At 38.6% G+C, this 23,710-nt stretch overlaps 1 protein-coding gene across 2 annotated transcripts in view; it reads left to right on the plus strand.

Moving 5' to 3' along the window:
• Positions 1-23,710, plus strand: part of NIPAL2 (NIPA like domain containing 2) — a 70,307-nt gene that overhangs the window by 21,729 nt on the left and 24,868 nt on the right. For both annotated transcript variants that reach the window (XM_032858623.1, XM_032858624.1), the window contains exon 4: positions 16,480-16,539. In XM_032858623.1, coding sequence (XP_032714514.1) covers positions 16,480-16,539 — 60 coding nt within the window. The remainder of the gene's footprint in view (positions 1-16,479; positions 16,540-23,710) is intronic.

The raw sequence follows: 23,710 nt of genomic DNA on the forward strand, positions 1-23,710 counted from the left end.
TGGGGGATGGGGGGTCTGCTTCTCCCTCCCCCTCTGCCCCTCCTCTCTGCTTGTGCACCATCTCTCTCTCTCTCTCAAATAAATAGATAAATAAAGAATCCTTTAAATAATCCTTTAAAAAGAAAAAGAATTAAATATTGGGGCTCCTGTGTGGCTCAGTTGGTTAAGCATCTGCTTCTGGATTTAGACTCAGCTCATGATCTCAGGATTGTGGGATGGCGCCCTGTGGGCTCTGCGCTAGGCCTGGACCCTCTTAAGATACTCTCTCTGCCCCTCCCCCTGCTTACATGCTCACATCCTTGCACACTCTCTCTCTAAATAAATATATCTTTTAAAAAAAAGAATTAAATATTGGTTATTCTACGTTACTATAAGAATGTAATTTTATAGTACTGTTAGAATCAACCTACTTTCAAAATTTATGATTTACTAAATATATCTAGAAAAGAGAATATGAGATGTTGCTAAAGACTAAAAAAATAAAAGAGCAAAAATCACTGCTAAAAAGATGAATAAATTTTCTAAGCCTTGTTAAAATCAATAAAATCTTTTTAGATTTACTCTTTATTTGCTGCTATGGCAACAGCATGTTTTTAAATGTGAATTTGAAGCCTCCAATGAAGTAGAAAGGAGTTGATGGTTATTGTCCGCTAACAACTAGATCAAGTGTGAGATGCACTCACACGCTCCAATTTAATATTTCTCCTTTAAAAAATATGTTATTCATAAAGGAAGCATAGTTTAAACCAAAATAATATATATTCGAAAAGAATGTAATTTATTTTGATAGTAGTTTCCGCCTCTTAATCACTCAAAATATTGTATTTAAAATATTTTCATGGTATACTGTAGTAGAATATCTAGCAAAGAACACTTTTTCAGCTTTCTAGGAATTGCTCAGTTAACATTGCCATCCTGTTATTACTCTAAATAGGCACCCCATTTATGTAATCATTGCTGTTTTTAACATTCTAATAAAATGAACAATTTTAGCATATCTTCTCTTTGCTATACATACCATGTACATAGACATTGTGGATTTCTTCTTTCTTCTCAAAATCTGAGAAATAATAGATAAAAGTTCTAGTTATATTGTAACGTTGGCACCTCTACAGACCCCAATTATTCTAAAAATGTTGTATTATTCTTCATAATGACTGTATGTTTAGAGCTAGTTTTCATTTTTATTTCTTGTTTTGCTTCATGCTTAGCTTCCATGAAATAGGCAAAAAAGTGTCCAGGAGTATAAACAGACACCTGGGGGAGGGTTGAGTGTACCATATGATAATGAAATTTTCCATTTATCTCGAGTCTCCCAGGTACTGGTAATCCTTTTTTCTGGGAACAAGAAAAAGAGAGCTATTCCAACTAGCCCAAAGAAAGGGGAGTGTGGCTGGATTTACTGCAATGATCAGGGATTTCACAGAAATGAAATACAGCCGGGCCCTGTTGGGACCTAAAGTGAGAATTTGGAAGTTGCCAGAGATTAAGGGTCCCTTGATACCCCTCACAGACCTTCAGGGAAGCTGCCTATGAAACTGCTCATCTTGGCCCGACTTGATCAAATCTCCCATTAATAGTAAGAAGCTTAAGTTTTCTCACTCACCTTAGACAGTGTCCTGTCCTCCCCAAGTCCCCATGGGTCCAGTCTACCTACTATCAAACTCTGAGCCCACTGGTTTGACAGATGGGACTTTCTCAATGTTACAGATCATTTTTCATTCTGTGCTCTTGGCCCCAATTAATATTTCAATGTTAGAACCTCCCTCTCTGCCCATAAAATGATTCAAAGAAGAAAAAAAAAAAAAAAACAAAGACAAAAAACTTATAGCCTCAAATACAAACCATTTCCTACTTTACAATCTTTGCAAACAGCAATATATGCTTGTAATATTCCCACAGCATTCCAGAGCCAAATTTAGGTTACTGTGAAGTGTTTTGGGTAGGTTATGGGCCATTGGTGACTGGCAATATTCCCCAGAACAAACCACTACCACCCTGAGATTCTTTATAAAGATTCTAGAAATTCTAAAGGACCTGAAGCAAAAAAGGAAAGTATTTTTAAAATAGCCATATCATATGGCTCTGTGTACAGATGAGACAGAAGAGTGTCCATGTTTTTCTGTGCTGGAATTTTTCCTCTTATTATTTCTTGGGAGATTCATGAAAGAAATCAGACTTCCTTCTGATTTTTAAGAAAACAGACCAAAAAAGATACTGTATTTTGGATGGAATGGGAGTTTGCATATTCTTTTCTGGCCTTTCTTCTATTTTTTGTTGTTTTTATTTTTAAAAAAAAAAAAGAAAGAAAATTTTAAAAAGCTGGACCTCCTAAGTAGGGTGTTTTCTTTCGTCTTCCTTCCTCTGCTTAGGTGATCTGATTCACACCAACCCTGTTCTCCTTTCACCCTTCCAGAAGTAAGGAGAGATCCCATGGAGGTCATCCTGTGCTCTGATCTCACTGCACACAACATGCCAGGCCTGCTAATATGTCAGACCCGCTGTCTTGTCTTACATCATCAAAATTCTTTTTCCCTTTGTAACTTCAATTGAACAGATTGTTCTCAGGACTAGCGTAGAAGAAACACTATGATAAGCATTATGGTTCTTTCGGTTTGGGCTCTTCCCACGTGGCGGTCTCCAGCCATCTTCCTGTCTATCCTTTCTTTCCCTTTCTATGTGCGTGTGTTCTGCTGACCCCGCTGCCACACTCACCTTGAAGCAGCCAATGCTCAAACACTATTTTACCGGTGGCTCCAAAGGTGTTCTGAGAAACAAAGAGCTCCACGATCAGAAAGATCTCTGCCGTATTGGATTTTCAATGTTAGCCTGGTTTCGTGAGGGCAGGGCTCAGCGGGGCGCAGCCCAGGACAGGCCCACGCACACTGTGAGTCTCCCAGAGACAGACGCAGTAGGCCGGGTTTCCAGAACCTGCTGACCACACAACATTTTTACATGAAGCACCGCAAAGGACAGCAGTTCTGCAGAAAACCCTGTAAGGAATTCTTAAAGCAATGCCACGTGAGTAATTACCCAATCTCCAATGCCTGGCTTGGGCAAGTTATCCAGCCTGCCGGAGTCTCAAGGATTGGGTAACAGGCCATAATCCTGGCAGATTTGAACGCCCAGGCCTGGGTCTGGCTTTTGGAGAATATCAGAGCCCTGGTATCCTTGTGTCACCTTGCTCTTTGAATCTGTTTTTCTCACTGAAAAATAGGTCCAAAGGCTCATTCTGACTAATATGCTTGTTATGCTGGCAAGGTGGTTAATTCTGGATGTTGACTTGTGTTTGTGTTTCCATTAATTAAGAAAGCTTAATGGATGTTTTTCCTTTTCCTTTTTTTTTTTTTAAGAATTTATATATTTATTTTAGAGAGGGAGAGAGAGCAAGTGAGTAGGGGGAGGAGAGAGGGAGAGGGACAAGCTGACTCTGCATGCACTGAGCATGAAGCCCAACACAGGGCTTGATCTCACAACCCTGAGATCATGACCTGAGCCGAAATCCATACTTGGACACTTGCTTCCCCGACTGAGGCCCCCAGGTGCCCCTTAATGGATGTTTTCAATTTCGTCTACAGCCTAGGCTGGATATTTGTCCCAATAAAACAGCAGTTAAGTGGTCAGGAACACACGCTCTGGGGCCACACAGCCAGCTCTAGGATTCACATCTCAGTTCTGCCGCAGGAAAGCTCTGTGACCTCACACAAGTCGTATAAATAGGTTGAAGCCTCAGATCCCTAATCTGCAAAATGGGGAGAGAAAAGAGTTCTTATCTCAGAAGTTGTCCTGGGGGGGAGGTGGCAGGAACAGAATAAACACAAACACCTAAGAATGGTGTTGGACACAGACTACAGTGTTTGACATAATAACAACTCTAGTGATTGTCACTGTGACTTACAGTAATTATGATCACTCAGGAACAAAGCACGTTATTCTTTCTAAGGGCATCTGTTCCCCAGCCCCAAAAGATGGCTGATGATTAAATTCTCTAAAATGGAGGAGCCAGTTTAAGAAAAGCTCTTTATTGTTCTTACCCATGTAATAGTTAGTTTTCAGGGAGTGGAAAAGTAGGATCCTCGCAGCTCGTGGGCTCAGTCATTGAACTGCAATTACCCTTTGACTTCTCCACATCCTACCAACCAAAACATGTTGGAAAATACCAGAATTTCTGAATAACCGACCAAGACAAAATACATTAAACACACACAGATATTTGTCAGAGGAAAAGCATGGCAGCCTGAAGTGTGTGTGTGACTTCGTGTCTTTTCACTCTGGCTTCATAGCACTTTTGTGTACTTGCTAATTGACTTCAGAGAGGTTGAAGGACCGGTTTCTTTCAGGCCTAACTGCAATTTGGGAATGTGTGTTTGGAGAAACTATTATACCAGAAATCGAGTAAAAAGAAGTTGGATATTCTGTGCAGTTTGTAATAAAATTTTAAACTACTGCTAATCCTTCCCTCCTCAGAAGGCCTTTCTTGGCTTCTAGACTAAATTAAACAGGCTTATTCTCTATTCCCTTAACATCCCACGTGGGTCCTCTTCTTGTCTATGTGGTGCCTTTTTGTGACTAGAAAAAGGTAGCCTTTCTCGTGCTGCTTTATTTGTTTGTCTGGAAATTATTATAGTATGGTGATGTCATTAGTACAGGACACTTTGGTACCACCTGTCATAAAATTGTCCTGAAAAATACAGAAATCGACAAAATAGGCAATGTGCTTCCTCAGACATTGTGTCTTTGTGCACTCTGCCACCTGCTCAAACACACACAGCAGTCCTGGTCCTACATTTCCCCTCCGTCGACTTTCATCATTCTCATGATGACCTGCTTAATGTCTTTTCCTCACCATTTAACTGAGACCCAAGGGACATGACTGTATATGTCTGCTTGCATTCCATCTTTTTTTCTCCAGGAAAGCAGAGTGCAGGGAAATCATATAACACAGCTTTGTAGACCTGGTTTGAATCTGAAGTTTGATAAAATGAGGATAGGATGTTCTGTTCTAGGGTGTTAGAAGACAAAAACACTTACTTAAAAGCATGATAGTTGAGCATTTCATTGCAAGGAGCTCATGGAAATTCACTTCTGTACATGCTTAACAGTTTATAAGCTTGTCCTCTGGGGGTTAAGTTAAATTATTTGTGCATCTACAAAGTCCAACCTTACATTTAATGTTTTCCTTTTTCCCTCATCCTCATGATGTATCTATGCTCTGCTTAAGCATTGAAAAAAAGGATGCAGCCATCAACAGTCAAAAGAATTGAAATCCCATGGAATTAAGGAGATTCATGGTAGACCTTAGTCAATATAAAATTAATTTTTCTGGGGGTGGCAAGGGAGATTGTTGCAGGGACAAGGAGGGTAGAAGAAACAGAACATAATGAAAACACCAATGACAATTTTCAGTTCTATACCCCTGAGTGTATTGACTTAAAGTAATCAGAAGAGAGTTCACAGAATACACCACCTTCTTCCAAGTTAAATTCAGGCAGGACTTTAGAAATAAAGGTAAGAAACGAGTATGGAATGAGCAGCCGCTATGTCGATAATGTATAAGACACATAAACTTGCTATTTTACTTCATTCTTGCCCAGATGACTAGAAGCTGGTAATGAATAGATTAGGCTTGAGATGAATTACATGAGATCAAACACTTGGAATTTTACATGGAATGATAGAATCAATAGCAGCAAGATCTCCTTGTCCCTGGAAAAGTTTCCTAAGAGAAGTAGTCACCGTGTGACTGGACTAATTCAGATGACGGCTGGAGAGCCAACTGCACCGAGAAAATGAGGAGAGAATGAGACATATGACCGATAAGTCTTTTCCATCTCCCATTTTCCCCCAACATACTGGCTTCGGCTCAAATGGAAATTCATGATGTGAAATATATGTTGTTTCATGTATCTGTCTTATGCTGTGATGGAACTCTGAGCTGAAGTGTGTCTGTAACCCATTAGGCGATGGTCATAGTGTAGCCAGAAAACCCTGGTGAGGCCTTTGGAACTCTAAAGAAGTCATCTCAAGCAGAAACTTCGGTCTCCAAGATTTTTATTAGAAACAAATGAAAGGAAACATAAACAGACCAATAAGCAAGTGACCTGTAGCATTCCACGAACCTAGATGCTGCGAATTCTCCCAGACCTCTGGAGCCCCGTGCTTAGTGCCAGGCTGGATGAGATCACTGGAGCTCCAGACCACAGGGGCTGCTTGTGGGCGCTGCACATGGGCATTTATTTTAATGTCGGAAATATACAGAAAAAAAATTCCTTTTTTTGGTGGCTTGCTGGGTTGTCTGCTTTAGCAGATTTGTCCCCAAATTTCAGAGCACAGGATGAAGCCCTGAAGTTCTCATTTTATGTCTGCTCATACACTCAGCTAAAAGCATCCCTAAAACCCAAAAAGCTCAATTTGTAAGGTCTTTCCCACTCATGCTGATTTTTTGAGGACGCCATAAATATTTCTAGAGAAATTACTCCTGCTGAAGTAATATGCTATTATATAAATTTATAATACAGAGTTAATCTTCTCAATAATAGAGTTTTTACTTTTTTGGAGTCTTTTCAAGTGTAATCACTAATGTGTGTCAAGAAAAATGTAGAAATGAAAGAATGATTACTCTTAATCCCAGTGAATTTCCTTATTTGAAATTATACAAATTACCTATGAACTATTTCTGCAGTATCTTCAATAAATGACAATAGCAATTTTTTTTATTAACATGAATTACTTGACACTTGTATTCCTGCCAATATGGTAGAGCAACCTTTTTTCTCTACAAAGAAACATTTCTCAAACTGTCACATCCTCAGACTTTCCAATCCAAACTCCATGGAGTACGTTGTAATTGACATACATTCCCCCTACAATGCTACAACTAAGAGGGAATAATAATTTGGGGGTAGTCAATACCGCCATACGGTTATAGTTGATTGAGCCTGGGAGCTCGCTGAACGTGTCCACATGTTTGAAGCTTGATTGTGAGTGACGGGAAAGTGCTGTAGTGGTTCGCTTTTTAGCAGTGCAATAAAGTTGCCATTATAAGTGGTCAGAAACCACAAGCCAGATATTTACATGTGAGGATCTGTTTGTAGCATTATTATATAAATATGTTCTTTTCATGTCAGGGACTATTTTTTTACAAAAGGGTTTCCTTTACTGCTTTGTCTTCTGCTTTCCCATTGTGTAAAAATATACCCCAGTTTCTCTTCAGATCATAGAGGTTAAACAAAAATTGGATGACACTAAATGAAAATTGATGAAACGTTCACTGTGGGCTAGATGAGATTCCAAAAACTGGTGTCCTGTAGGTCAGATCTGAACTTTGCTGTGTTTTGTTTGGCTTAAACAGTGCTTTGAAAGACTATAAACTAATTTCCCATGTTTAAAAATTGGACCATGACACACAAAAAGTGGTTTGCCTTAAAGAATCAGACGTGGTGGGACGCCTGGGTGGCTCAGTTGGTTGGACGACTGCCTTCGGCTCAGGTCATGATCCAGGAGTCCCGCATCGGGCTCCCAGCTCCACAGGGAGTCTGCTTATCCCTCTGACCTTCTCCTCGCTCATGCTCTCTCTCACTGTCTCTCTCTCAAATAAATAAATAAAATCTTAAAAAAAAAAAAAAGAATCAGAAGTGTTAGTCCTGGACTTGCATTTGGCTAGGGCTAAATTATGGCTGTCACCTTTCACTGGTCTTGTATAATCTAGGTCACTAGTCCTCATAGCTACAGCAACCCACCCTCATCACACCAGTCTACCATCCACAGCCCATCCCCCTTCATTGCCCCAACCCACCACCTTCATTATTTTGCCCTCTGTAGAGGATTGCCTAATTGGCCCCTAAACATTTGAATTCATAACCCATGGACCAAAGGTTTTTTGGTTTTGTTTGGTTTTGTTTTTTACAACTGAATCAGATAAAAATATTATATCCATAATAAGAGTTGAATAAAGTGTAATCAGTCATTTTAGTTCAGGGTTAAATTTGCCTTTTGAGGAGTAGTCACAATTGCATAAAAAAGAATAAAATACCTAGGAATAAATTTAACCATGGAGGTAAGAGACACATACACTGAAAACTATAAGACGCTGATGAAAGAAATGGAAGAAGACGCAAATAAATGGGAAGATAGTCTGTGCTCATAGAATTCATATTGTTAAAATGTCCATACTACACAAAGCAATCTACAGGTTCAATGCAATTCCTATTAAAATTCCAGTGGCATTTTTCACAGAGCTACAAAAGACAAATCTAAAATTTGTATGGAACCACAAGACTCCAAATAGCCAAAGCATCTTAAGAAAGAAGAACAAAGCTGGAGGCATCATGCTCCCTGGTTTCAAACCACATTACAAAGCTATAGTAATCAAAACTGTGTGGTATGTCATAAAAACAGACGCAGATCAATGGGCCAAAAGAGAGAGCCCAGAAATATACCCAGGCATTTATGTTTAATTAATTTACTACAAAGAAACCAAGAATATACATTGCAGAAAGGCCAGTCTCATCAACAAATGGTGTTGGGAACACTGCACAGGCACATGCAGAAGAATGAAACTCGTCCACTATTTTACACAAAAATTAACTCAAAATGGATTAAAGACTTGAATCTAAGACCTGAAACTATGAAACTCCTAGAAGAAAATGTAGACAGTAAACCCCTTGACACTGGGCTTGGCATGTTTTTTTTTGATTCGACACCAAAAGCAAAGGCAACAAAAGCAAAAATGAACAGCTGGGACTACGTCAAACTAAAAAGCTTCTGCACAGCAAAGGAAACTATCAAGAAAATGAAGATGCGAGCTACTCAAAGGGAGAAAATACTTGCAAACTATATATCTAATGAGGCATTAGCATCCAAAATACATAAAGAAGTCACATAACTCAATAGCAAAAACAACAAATGACCCAATTTTAAAATGGGCACAGGATCTGAATAGACTCTTTTCAAAGAAAACATGCAGATTCCCAACAAGCACATAAAAAGATGCTGAACATCATTAATCAGTAGGGGATGGCAAATCAAAACCACAGTGCGGTATCACCTGACCTGTTAGAATGGCTGTCATCAAAAGATAAGAAGTAACAAGTGTTGGCAGGATGTGGGGGAAAAAAGAACACTTGTGCAGTATTGGTGATAAGGTAAATTGGTGTAGTCACTTTGGAAAACAATATGGAGATTCCTCAAAACTTAAAAATAGAGTTACCATATTATCCAGCAATTCCACTTCTGGGTATTTATCTAAAGAAACAAAAACAGTGACTTTAAAAGATAAATGCACTCCCATGTTCATTGCAGGATTATTTACAATAAGTAAGATGCAGAAATAATCCAGGTGTCTATCAGTGGGTTAATAAAGAAAAATAAGGTATCAATACACAATGGAATATTATTCAACCATGAAAAAGAATGAAATCTTATCATTTGTGACAACATGGATGGACCTTGAGGGCATTGTGCTAAGTGAAATAAGTCAAAGAAAGACTAATACCATATGATCTCACTTCTATGTGAAATCTAAAAAAAAAAAAAAAAAACAAAAAACCAAGCTTATAGATACAGAGAACAGACTGGTGGTTGCTAGGGGCAGGGGGGTGAAATGGGTGAAGGGAGTCAAAAGGTACAAAGTTCTAGTTATAAAATAAATAAGTCATGGAATGTAACATACACCGTGGCAACTATAGCTAATAAAACTGCATTGCATATTTAAAAGTTGTTAAGAGTAAATTTTAAAAGTTCTCATTATAAGAAAAAAATATTCTGTAATTATATTTGGTGACTGTTGGTAACTGGACTTAATGTGGCGTTCATTTTGCAATCTGTCGAATATCGACAGAAGTAATGCAATCCTTATCAAAATACCAGCATTTTTCATAGACCTAGAATAAATTATCCCAACATTTGTATGGAGCCACAAAAGAACCTAAAAAACAAAGCAGTCTTGAGAGAGAAAGACAAAGCTGGAGGGATCACAGTCCCAAATTTCAAGATATACTCAAAGCTGTAGTCATCAAAACAGCATGGCACTGGCACAAAAAAAGGACACATCAATCAATGGGACAGAACAGAAAGTCCAGAAATAAACCCATGCTTATATGGTCAATTAATCTATGAAAAGGAGGCAGGAATATACAGTCTTTTCAACAAATGGTGCTGGGGAAACTGAACAGCTGCATGTAAGAGAAAGAAATTGGACGCCTTTCCGACACCACGCACAGAAATAAACTCAAAATGGATTAAAGACCCTAAGTGTAAAACCTGAAACCATAAAAATCCTACCAGAAAACATGGGCAGTAATTTCTCTGACATCAGCTGTAGAAGAAATTTTCTAGTTATGTCTTCTAAAGCAAGAGAAACAAAAGCAAAAATAAACTGTTTGGACTACATAAAAAACAAAGCTTTTGCCCAGTGAAAGAAACCATCAACAAAACAAAAAGGCAACCTACCGAATGAGAGAAGATACTTGCAAATGATATATCCAATAAAGGGTTAATATCCAAAATGTATACAGAACTCAACAACCATAGCCCCAACAATCCAACTAAAAAATAGGCAGAGGATCTGAATAGACATTTTTCTGAAGAAGACATACAGATGGCCAACAGACATGAAAAGATGCTCAATATTTTTAGGGATACTTAAGGGAATCCCCACAAGTAGAATCTAAAAAAAACAAAATGCATAAACAAAGAACAAGCAGAATCAGGCCTATACATAGGGAGAACAAACTGGTGGTTCTGAGGGGAGGGAGTGGGGGTTGGGCAAAATGGGTGAAAAAGAGCTGGAGACGTGGGTTTCCAGTTATGAAATGAGTAAGACATGAGAGTAAAAATCACAACATAAGGAATATAGTGTTTATTGTAATAATGAAGTAAAAGGACAGATGGTAGCTACACTTGGGGTGAACATAGCATAATGTATAAGCCTGTCAAATCCCTGAGTTGTACACCTAAACTAATGTAAGATTGTGTGTCAGCTATACTCAAAAAATTAAATTTTAAAAGAGTACACTAACCTTGATGAGCTCTGAGAAATGTGCAGAATTGTTGAATCATTACATTGTGTCCCTGAAACTAATATAACACTGTATGTAGTTATACTTCAATAAAAAATAAAAACAAAAACAAAAAACCATGGGTGCCTGGGTGGCTCAGTCAGTCAAACATCTGCCTTCCACTCAGGTCATGATCCCTGGGTCCTGCGATCAAGCCCCACTTTGGGCTCCCTGAGCAGCAGAGCATCTGCTTCTCCGTCTCCCCCTCCCCCACTCGTGTGTGCACGCTCTCCCCCTCAAATAAATACATAAAATTTAGAAAAAGAGGGAAAAACCCAAATACAAATATCAAATCATTATATTGTAATGTCTGTCAATTATAAAGTATTTTAAAAGATTTTAAAAATGAAGTTGTCATAAAGGGTAAAAATGAGAAGTAGTAAATGTGAACAAAATATTTTTAAGTGCCATAGTATGACACATTAAATAGTAAACAAACTCTTCTGTACTGTTAAACCTTTAGTAAAAAGAGAGTTAAGGGGTGCCAGGCTGGCGCAGTGGGTTAAGCCTCTGCCTTCGGCTCAGGTCATGATCTCAGGGTCCTGGGATCGAGCCCCACACTGGACTCTCTGCTTGGCAGGGAGCCTGCTTCCTCCTCTCTCTCTCTCTGCCTGCCTCTCTGCCTACTTGTGATCTCTCTCTCTCTGTCAAATAAATAAATAAAATATTTAGAAAACAAGAGCTAAAATTACACATATAAATGTAAAAATGGAGTCCTCAGTTCTCTCTTCTGCAGACACAGAGATCTAAACTCACCTGTGAAAATCTACCTATGATTTTTATTGTTAACATAGAAATATGATGCTTAACTTCTGATTTATTAATCCCTAGGATGGCTATTACAGAAGAAACCCAAATCAAGTTCATATGACCTTTCTGAATTCCCATGCCCCAGATTATTTTATAGTTATGTTTTTCTTTCACTTGTGGCCTGCGATGGATCTTAGAGCGTCAACCCTTGACCACGTTAAGTGAAATAACTCTTCTAAAATAACAGCCAGTCCTTGGACCAAGTCTCTGAGATGTCATAGAGGAGGCAGAGAAAAGACAAACTTGGCGTTCATTTCAGGGAGCGTTATGAAGCTCAGCACCAGGGCACGTGGCTACTGCTGGAACTGGCACCCTCCCCCACATCTAGACTTGGTTCAGCAGAAGCCACCAGAATCTTGCTTGGCCTTAATCTGTTTTCATCTGGTAACCTGAATCAGAATTCCCTCATGTAAGCTTCTGCGTGTCAACCTTGACCAGAAAGGACCTCTATTCTTTTTTTTTTTAATTTTTTTTAAAGATATTTTTTATTTATTTGACAGAGAGAGAGAGGTCACAACTAGGCAGAGAGGCAGGCAGAGAGAGAGAAGGGGAAGCAGGCTCCCCGCTGAGCAGAGAGCCCGATGCGGGGCTCGATCCCAGGACCCTGGGATCATGACCTGAGCCAAAGGCAGAGGCTTTAACCCACTGAGCCACCCAGGTGCCCCAAAGACCTCCATTCTGATTGCTGATCTGAGTGACACCTGAATGGCTAAAAATAGAATAGTTGACTGTCCTATGATAATTGTTGAGAGTCTTCCTGACAGTGAAGCATTAGAACTTTAAGGCCTAGTGAATACATTAATAAAATGCCTCATGGGAACACCATTTTGTACCAGAGAAAGTTCTAGAAGCTTTCTTATTTTTTCCCCTTACAGAAAATATTCCTGCTGTCTTTTTTTTTCCCACCATAAGTTCTATATAACCACTGTTTAAATTTTGGTATATTATCTTACAAATGCTACCTCTCACTTTTTCTTTTTTAATGCATTATGCTCATTTAGATTCAGTGTCTGGCTCTGGAGTCCCTGTGTGACACCGTGTCATGAATTTAGCCCCAAGTGCCCACAGATACACTCTGTGTAGACTTGTCTGTGAGCACTCTGTTTCAGTCTGCATCCATACGAGGGCCAGAACGGAAAAGGGTTCTTGAACCTCTGCCCAAATACGCCCCCAGTCAAAAATCTACACAAAACCATGAGTGCTGAAGTGAATGCTCAGTAGTTACTATAGTTTAATCATACTTAGTACAAATCTGTTTAATTCACAACTGTGCTCTGTGTTAATGCTTTTTAAACTATTGGTCTTGAAATGCTTTATTTCCGAATATTAACTTTTACTATAGGAGTAAAAGCAGAGTAGTTCTTTCCTCTTCCTAGGTGTTTACTAGGCAGTGGTGATTGTTACAGCAGCAACAAGACAGGGTTGAGCTTGACAAATCTCTGATTGCAAATATGTATATGGCACATTTCAGGTTATTTATTTTTTCTCATTTTAAAAATTTACTGCTCCACTTAGAAGTCATGTTATGAGCTGTTGCTCAGATACTGTCTTTTTGCACAGCACAGCTCTCATTTTAACCATATTTTGAAAGATAAATGAATTGTGAGTGTTTCTTAACAGAATGTTCTTTTTTATCACTTCCTTTGCTAGATAAATAAAACTAAAAATCTTATTCTTTCATCTAACAATTTTGTAGAAAAGCTCACATTCTCTTAAACAAAAAATGAGTACAGAAGTATATTAGACATAAGATCTTTCAGAGAGTAAAAGTAGCATATTGATGTTCATAAAACACTGACAACTTTTATGGCAATTGATATCATTTCATGCCTATGGTATATTTCAAATTTATTGTTACCAATCCTGTCCCTTGTTAGCAATGAAATTGTCCCCTACAGAGCAATTCCCCCATCCCTTCTAAAAGTGAAATTATTTACGAAACTGGTTTAGCAGCAAGAAGAGAAGAGCAATGCTGTTCTACCTTCCAGGGAGGCAATGGAGTGTAGTGTCCGTGCAAGAGCCCAGGACCAGGGTTAAGGAAATGTGAGCTTTGGTTCCAATTGTGCTATAATACAAATGTTTGTTAAATGAATGGATCAATGAATAAACAGACCACTTCTGTGGACCTACCTTCCAAATACCATGTTTAGGACCTGGAGTACATTGTCTCTGTATTTCTCGCCAGCTCTAAGTTGTCCCCATTCCGGGTAAGCCATGTCTCCCTTCTCCCTGGACTCATTTGCTGCGAGACAGTCGTCTTAAGGATTGTTGTCATGGAATGCTTGTGGTATGTGTTAGTAGTGACTCTTCACCTATTTTTTATCAATCTACCTCTCTCTACTTGGACACATTCCTTATGTAATCACACAGGGAGTCAATGATGGGATGGGAATGGGGTCTTGGTTTTTATACCTTCTCTAATTCCCTAACGTATGAAACTAGTTTCCCTGAATTATTTTGGTTCAAATATGAAATGGAAAATTTTCCGATGTTTTTACACCTGTCCCAAACTCAATTCTTAATATAATGGGCTATGTGTCTGTATGAAAAACATTGCTTTAGTGTTTGTAAGCCACACCACCCAATTAAATTCATTCTTGGCGAATGTTTTCCATGCTCTGTTTATTCTGTGTAAAACATCCATTCCAATAAATAACTCGCCCAGGAGAAGTTTGCAAGGACATAGCTCAGCTTGAATAAGAGAGCTAGTTGAGAAAAAGATGGAGAAAACATGAGAGAATCCCAGCTTATCTTGAATGGGGGTTTCTGGTGTGGTTTTATTTTGTTTTAAATCAGTTGTTAGAATACCAGATATAGTGATATTCAAATTTAACTGATTTAATGAATTATTATACAGACTCATTAAAATTTCTATCTATATAGAATTTTAAATGACATGGCAAGTGTAATAATATGACAACTAAGGAAACTGAAAAAAAATTTGCATTACAATTTTATCTCAGCTAAGGTAAAATAAACACGCCAACATATTAACAGCAGTTTTCTCTAGATGATGAGTTATTTTTATGATGACTTTTCTTCTGTATATTTTTACTTTAAAAAATAAACTTAAAAACATCGCTAACAATTTCTGTTAAAAATTTAAAATACAGGGGCGCCTGGTTGACTTCATTGGTTAAGCATCCTACTCTTGACCTTGGCTCAGGTCGTGATCTCAGGGTCGTGAGATAAGCCCTACATTGGGCTCCATGTTGGGTGTGGAGCCTACTTAAGATTCTCCCTCTTCCTCTCCCTCTGCCCCTCCCCCAAATTTAATTAAATTTGTATTTAACTTAAAAATTTAAATACAAATTATATTGTGTATTATTTTGTATTATTGCAAGTTTGGATTTTCCCAAGCCTCTACTCACAGAGGAATGGCTCCATGAGAGGAAACTCAAAGAGATTCAACATATCCTGTATAACCTGATGCCATAGTAGAAGGTCATGGCTCACTGAAGTTTGAGGGTTCAGTAGCATCAGTCATGGGAAAGAGGATCTTATGCCATGAGGGCCAGCAAATAGCAGGGCAGAGATCCCACAAACTCTCTTCTTTGTGTGCTAGGTAGACCCAGGAGATCTTAGAAGAAGACATATCTCAGAGTCAAAGGAACTGATGGTCTTTGAGGGGAGATAGGCAAATAAAGCTTCGGTGTAATAAGAAAGCTATATTGCAGGGGGTAATTACACAAAAGGGTGGTTTGGTCACCTGGGTCTAGGGGAATCCAGAGGTGATCCTTGAGTCCAGAGCTGGTCACAAGAATGGAGGCAGAGTTGCAAAGGGGATAACACAAATGAAAGTCCTTTAGAATGAAACTAAACAGTGTTTCTGGGAATTCTGATGATTTGAGTAAGGATGGGTATAGAATATAAAAGAGATCAAGAACAAATGTGGTGAGTAAAGTGGTAGGAGACTGAGGTCTGAGCCTGAGGTGAAGCTGGCCTGAGCAGCCCAGGGAGGGACACTGGACTGAAGAAAAGGGGATGGGCTGGACAGATGGTGAAATTCAGATCCAGCAAACCCGAGATCCTGTTGGATGTGTGGTGTGAACAGGGGGGATGGAAGGAGTCCTAGGATTCTGGGGCTCCTTAGAGGTAACATTAGAATAGGAATTATCAGAGGAGATGAAGGCAAATCATGAGTTTCAGTCTGGTGTAGATTTAAAGTTAAAACTTTCTTTCTTCCACTCTTTTGTTCCATCTCTTCTCGCTCTTTCTGCCTCCATCCCTGACTCCCTCCCTCTCTTCCTCCCTCCCTCCCTCTCTCTCTTCTTTCTCTTTCTTTCTTCCTTCCTTCCTTCCTTCCTTCCTTCTTTCCTTCTTTCCTTCCATTTATTCATTTAGTTACTTCGTAAGCTTTTATTATGCCATTGCTGTCTGCAGGGCACTATCTCAGCCAATGTCCTTGGTCCATTGTAAACCAGGCCAGTTTCTATGTATCCTCAAGCACAAGGGGGGAAAAGTTGTTTTCACAGCCACAGCTACTGGGTGTCTCTGACCAGGACATAGCTAGTCCAGGTATAAGACGCAAAGTGCTTAACTCCTTTCAAATGGCACCGCATAATGTATGTTTTTATATTGGAAAAGCCACTAATGGCCATTTTCTTTCTAGGTAGTGCCATTATTTCTGTTATGTTTCTGAAAGAAAACTTAAGAGCTTCAGATTTACTAGGTAAGTAATTGGTTAATTCATGTAATTGTAGCACTGCTTAATCAGGAAACAAATAATACTATCCATAAAAAAATAGGTGCATTAAAAACTGGGGACAAATTACTGAAATGGATAAATCTGGAGATGAATGGTGTTTTCCTGGAGCTGCCTTCTGCTCCTTCTCATGAAATAGTTCAGTTGTCATTGTGCCCGCTGCTCATGCTGTTGGCCACAGTGAATTATTATTTTACATTACTATTATTATGAATGTTATGAAATTTTCATGAGCACAATAAAATCCAAGAAAACATCTGTGTTACCTAATAGAGGAACTCCACTTCAAAGGCTGTATTTGTTCGACTGTTACATGGAAGAACTGCATAAAAATGAAAACCACACAAAAATCAGATGCACCAATTAACTACCTAATTTGTATTTTGCTCTTTCCAAAAGTAACACAGAACATTCCCCTTCAAAATTTTATTTAGAAATACAGCTACTAGTGGAAAAGAACAGTAGCCTTCCTGACAGAAAGATTGTTCTTATATAGCAAACCCATCATGTGTTGGTTGTGTCTTCCTCTTCTTATTGGAAATATCCCTTGTGAGAAGAGTTCTGGAACTTCATATTTTCTTCTTTGACAAAATGCTCTCTGAATTGCTGCTGACATCCAATAACAAATATGATACTTTAGGCACTTTAAATAAAGGCAATGTGTGCTCACTTCCAAGGAGATCAGATTTTTTGTAAAATCTGAGCTTTAAATGTGACACCAGTGTTGGTATGTTGAGAATTCGTTTTCCCTGATTGTGTTTCCCTTGAGCCCAGTGTCTTGAACGTGTTTCCACTTCTTCTTCCTCCTTGGTTTGATTCTGCTAATAGAGTTTTTAGTCAACATCATCAGATTTGTCATAATTACAATGTTTTCCCAAATACACTCATATGTGCATTGTATCTCTTCACATATATTATTGTTCTGTACTCTTTTTTAAATATATCATGGCTTATGGAATCATTTGGGGAAGAGGCATGGAATCAGAAAGGAGAATGAGCATTTGTCTGAGTTTTACAAATTAAAAAAATTAGGTCCTGAATCACTTTTCTCATTTAACAAATGTCTCCAGAAAACTAAATCATTTTATCTAACATATGTCATCTTTTGTAGTTAACGATTACTTAAGTTTAAATGAAGCTGAGGTATTTAATGAGGTAGTACAGGTGGATATGTAGGCAGACTTGCTAATTATTGTGAACATTGGCGATAAAAAGATGATGGCAATGGCATCTCTGCCCTCAAATAATACAGTCAATGATAAAATGTATACAGTAGTAAGTTTTTTAAAAGCAGAAAATAATATGTGTCCTAATGCCTTGAAGCTTTAGTTTAGAAGAGGGTTTCTCAACCTCAGCACGGCTGCCATTTTAGGCTGGAGAATTCTTCACTGCGGGGGGCTGGCCTGTGCATTTCAGGGTGTTCAGCGGCATCCCTCCTCGCCTTTACCCGTCAGATGCCACTAGCACCGTCTGCCCTCGTTACGGCAACCAAAAATGACGTCACATGTTGCCAAATGTCCCCTGGGGGACGGAATCAGCCCCAGTTGAGAACCACTGGCTTAAAATAAATAGAGGTTACTCTAGCTGAGAAACTCAGAGAGGACGTTTTAGAGCGGGAACATTTCAGTCAGTTCTGCTGGCCGGATAGGACAGCCATGGGCCATTCCTAAGCATTTGGAGGGTGATGTGCAGAGGAACTAACATGAGAAGTATTAACAAAGGTGTACAAAGGCAGGGTAAGTTTCTATTTAATTCTGCACTCTAACTGCTGCCAATCAGCTTAGGGAAAAAAATCAAGTCACAACTATGGAAAAGGAAGAATTAGAAATATCAATGTGTGCAGATGATTTGCTTATGTACTTGGAAATCCCAAGACCAACAAAACATTACTAAAACTAGCTCAACATCAAAGGGTATAAATTAAACTCACTTTCATAGGTTCAAATCTGGATTCAACTTTTTCTGTCAACCATGTGGCCACGTAATACTACGTAACTTCCCTGGGCCTCAGTTTGTTGACAAATACAGAAGACTATTCAAAGGATCAAATTGGATAATTTGTATAAGCACGTTGAGAAACATAAAGCCTTGTTACTATAATTGTCATCATTTCTGCGATCAACTTCATTCCTGAGAGGTAATACTAAAAATGTAATATTGGCAATAAGAAACACAAACACACACATATACACATATACCAAAAGACAACGATAATATAAAGAATTAAGCCTCTATTAACTCTTTGATTCTTTGCTAATTTGTCTTATTTTGAGAAGAGCTAACATTTATTGAATAGTTCCTCTTCCTAGGTGCTATTAGTGTTTTACATGAACTATCTCATTTAAATGTAGGAGCAACCTATCTACAGAGCTGATACTTAGAGAGGTTAACTAACTTGCCCAAGGTCCTGTAACCAGTGAGTGGTAGACTAGTATTCTAATAGTGGCAGTCTGATACAACCATAACGTGATGGCTAAGGGTGAGTCTCTAGTGACAGAGAGCTGTGTGACCTTTTGAAGTTACTTAATCTCCTCTTTCTCCTCACCTTTCAAATGAAGATGATATTACCTACTCTGTAGGATTAAATGCGTTCACAGAAGCAGAACTCTTAGAACAGAGCCTGTCACATAGTAAGCGCTCCCTGTTATGACCGTTATCACTGCTACCTCAATCCCCACCCCTACATGTCTTCCTGTGGTTCATCGGAGGAAACCTTGATTAAGATACCTTTGCAAACTTTAGTAATCCAACTAACATTTTCCACAATTCCCGTTGGGTATTTTTGCTTTCCTAATTTAATGCTTTTTAAGTAGGGCTGTATAACTGATGTCACATTCGTTTCATACTGAAATTACAAGTGATCGATTCTTAACTTTAGTGGTGTAGGAAGAAGAAACAAGGGAGCCATCCATCCCATACCCACACCTCCCACAGCAATGTCACAACATTATCGTGACCTGAAATGCAATAACCCACTTCAGACTAGGGGAAAAGGACTTCTCCCTAACCTCACTCAGTAATCTGCTAAGTCACAGGTATTTTCTTTGGGTCTGTATTGCTGTTGCCTTGAGAAAATTTTGCTCTCTCTATAAAGAGCTAAAAATGCAGGCTTTTTTTTTTTTTTCTTTACAGAGACTAAAACCAAACAGGGAAAAGAGTAGTTAGTGGCTTTAAAAATAAATAAATAAATAAATAAGATTAACATACAAGCATGCTAAAAATTAAATTCTCAAAATGTGCAAAAGAAAATAATTTATTTTTCCCTGCTTCAAGCAAATGAAAGTTTGTTTTTCATGATGGAACAAATGAAGATTTGGGGGCCATGTGGAAACAAGCTGAACTAATTTATTGCCAAATGTTGCTCTGTGGCTATGAAGCTTTTCACCACTAGCCTCAAAAAATGACCTCACAAAAGCTATGTCTGAAAGGAATTGCCAACTATTATTAACTCAATGACAGGCTTTGGACTGTGCTCTGATTCTTAGTGGACTAATAACTTTAAATTATTTTAATGATTATTTTTCCTTTAAAAAGCTCCAGATTTCTCTCACCTTCAATCAGCCAAAACCTATATAGTACTTTCCCCTCTCCTCTCCCTTAGTCATCAAAAGTACTAAATCCAATAGAATGTGAGATCCTAGTTGACATAAATCCAGATAGTATCATCGTTAAAAAAAAAAAAAAGTCAATTCATCAGTACTCTCCAGAGACCAGTAACTTGATTACTTCAAGTGACCTATAAATTGTTTCCCCAGATAGAATGTCAAGAGATTAATAGTGACATGAGGACCATCTCTTTCCTTCCTTCTCCCACACCAAATGGTCAGCTTGGGTAAGGGCCAGTATTGAGAATACTGAGCTGGCCAAAAAAAAAACGTCATTTCTGGTTGAGAGAACAGATTGGCTCTTTTGGTTTCAGACCTGCCTCAAGCAAAAAGGTGCTTTCACGATAGCGCAGGACGGGACCCAGAAAGAGCTGCCAATGCTCAATTAAATTTTAAGCGTAACTGAGATAGTTTTGGACTCCGAGTGGTCAGTATCCTGAGGTAGCTCTGTGTCAGCGCCCTCTGTCACATCAGGCCTCCAGGTGAACCTTCAAATCCAGTCAGCTCTTCTTGTCCAACCAAATTCCTGGAATCTAGCAGGTGTGGCAATTAATTTGTACCTGGAGAGGAAGAGACTAAGTCACAGAGAGATAAATAACATGCCTAAGCCTTTCTAGCCGGCAAGCAGCAGTGAAATTTAAATTCTGTGGGGGCAGTTTCAGCGTGGTTTAGACTTTCATGATCCAAGTTTTGACCTGGAATTTAATCATTTATGTGGGCAAAGAGCAGACCAAGTGCAGCTTCCCCTCCTTGAGTATCTTAATGTTTCCAGATGACTCTCTTGGGCAAACGGACCAGTAGAAGGTAAACTAGCAAGTTTTCTAATGTAGGGAGACCTGTGTTTTTCCAATGAAAGAATATTTGTGGCTTTACTGAAATAAAAATATTAGGAAAAGACATCTCATGCCACTTTTAGAAAAATATGGGGTATAAATGCATTTTAAGGAAATTTATATAAGAAGCTGCTAATGAGCATCTTCAACACTTTTAAACACTCAGGAAACCTGGGCACATGATCCATAAAGGATTTGAGTCACACAGACAAATACAAACGACACCCCGTAAACAAACATGTAACAGCCGTTCTCTGGAACTACCTCTGTAATTGTCAGAGGAAGCTGAAATTAAAGTTACTAAGAAGAAACAATGGGTGACCTACTGATCTGCCCTAGAGTCATTAAGTAGACCCACAGTGACATGGGGCTCCGGTGATATAATGCACATGCAGAAGGATTTTAAAAGTATAATTGCAAAATCGTGAGTCATTTTATTTGTTTTCAAGGAGTTTTGAAACACACTGAAGATCTACATTGGTAGAAATGGGCAGAGTATGCAAATGTGGAAGCAGATGGGAAACAGGGACCCTGTAGGAAAGTTAAGTTAAATAACACTCCCTCCAGAGAATGGGACATCATGCTGATTTAAAAGGAATGAGGCTGCCCTAGATACACTGATGTGAAATGTTCTCCAGGATGTTCTGCTACATAGAACAAAAGCAAGGTACAGAAGAGTGTATGCAATATGCTGCCATTTGTGTAGAAAACTCAAACATGTGCCCTCTCTCACACACCAGTGTAAAACACCTCTGAAAAGGGAAATCAAAGAATTGGTGGCAGTATTAACTTCCAGGAGGGGAACTAGTGGGCCATGAGGGTGTACGAGAGATTTACCTTTTTACTCACCACCCTTGTGTGTCTTTTGAATTTTTTACCATATGCTCATGTTACCCAATCAAAACTAAATTTAAAAATAAAGAAATGTAAGGACACTAGATACAGTTAGTGGAGATTTTTTAAAAAATCACTGGCAGAGGATCTCAATAAAAATAAGAAATTTGGATTTCACAAAAGAAAGCTTGGAAGTCTCCAAGATTTGAATTGAATCCAAATTGTATTCAGTCCATTTATTCTACATCACTATACCAAGTTTAGAAATCTGGGGGGTTTTTTTGTTTTGTTTTGTTTTGTTTTTTAGAATCCCATCCTCCTAGCAACCTAATATTGAACAATTATAAGATCTGTTTTTCTTTTCCAAAGAAAAGGTGGGGCTGACCAGTAGTTTTGCCCAAGTTCTTGGGTACCTGCAAAGTTTATTATTTTCCTTTTATTGCAATGCTTAATAATATATATTGGATTTTTTCATTTTTAAAATTCTCAGTAGAAGTAGCTTTTAAAATTTTGTGTATACGAAGGAATATGCTGGACAAACGTGAAGATGTGTGAGCTGTTCATTTATGTATTCAGGGGGGAATGTATTCGGGGGAAAATGCATTCGGGGGGGAATAACAATGCTAAAAAAATAACAAAATAGTATTGAAGTGAAAAAAAATTTTTTGTGTATAATTTCTGCCTTCATAAGTATTACAGAGTAAGCTCTTACATTAGAGGAAGCTTATTTTATAGCTTCTACAATACCTTGAAAGCTATCATCTAGCTTTTGTGAAAAGCCAAAGGCTGTTTGTTCTCAGAAATAAGAGTTCAAAACCCTAAATCACTGGTTAAGAGGAGCAGGAAGTTGGTGTCTTCCAGTTATGCGATTTTATAAATAAAACAGATTGCTTCAGGTTGGAGTCAATGCTGGTTGTAAATTACACACACAGCAATGCTGACCTTAGTGATGAAACAAGTTGAATTCGGTTTTCAAGGGTGCTGTCTGAAAAATGCTACTTTCCTCAGTTTTTCTCTGCCAATTATTAATAAATAAGCAGTTTTCAGTGTTATTTGGAATGTCAAGGACCCCCTTACTCGTCTTTACGTGACCCCTCTTTCCACACAGATTCCTTTCCATTAAGTACTGTGAAAGGGATGACAGTAACACATTTCTTTACATAGGTTTATAATGTGGATATTTTACTAAGTTACCCCTAGAATTCTAGATTCTACATGGGATGAAATATATCTTTTAGCAAAGCCAACACTCACCTTTATTATTTCTGCTAAAAGGACTTCAAAACATGGCAGTGATGAATGAAGGGGATCTTTTACCAGTTTCAAAGTGTAAAATCGTGTGTGTGTGTGTGTGTGTGTGTGTGTGTGTGTGTGTGTAAAGGCTTCAAAGATGAGGAAGTGCAGAGTAGATTATCAGGTCATCAAGTGGTGGACTTCCCCACTCTCTGGGCTCTGATGGATCTAGATCTATCATGTACTTACTGGTCCACATAGAAACAAACAACCAGCTTGCATATGTTTTCATGTGTCCAAATGCACGTGTTCTGATCTTTCCCATCTTTGAGAAAGGTTTTCTGAAGAGGCTAGGATTCATCTGGAACAACAAAGAAAAATCAGAAGTTATGCCCTACCCCATCCTTTCCCTGGCCCTTATCCTCCTTTTAAAGACAATGCCATCAAGTGAATGCACGATGCTAGCTAGGGATGGCTTGATGAATCGTATTTTATTTTATTTTTTTTAAGATTTTATTTATTTATTTGACAGAGAGAGAGAGAGAGAGACACAGCAAGAGAGGGAGCACAAACAGAGGGAGGGGAGAAGCAGGCTTCCTGTCAAGCAGGGAGCCTGATGTGGGGCTCCATCCT

This window comes from Lontra canadensis, unplaced genomic scaffold (assembly GCF_010015895.1).
Source record: "Lontra canadensis isolate GAN:19392208 unplaced genomic scaffold, GSC_riverotter_1.0 scaffold15, whole genome shotgun sequence".
Taxonomy (NCBI): Eukaryota; Metazoa; Chordata; class Mammalia; order Carnivora; family Mustelidae; genus Lontra; species Lontra canadensis.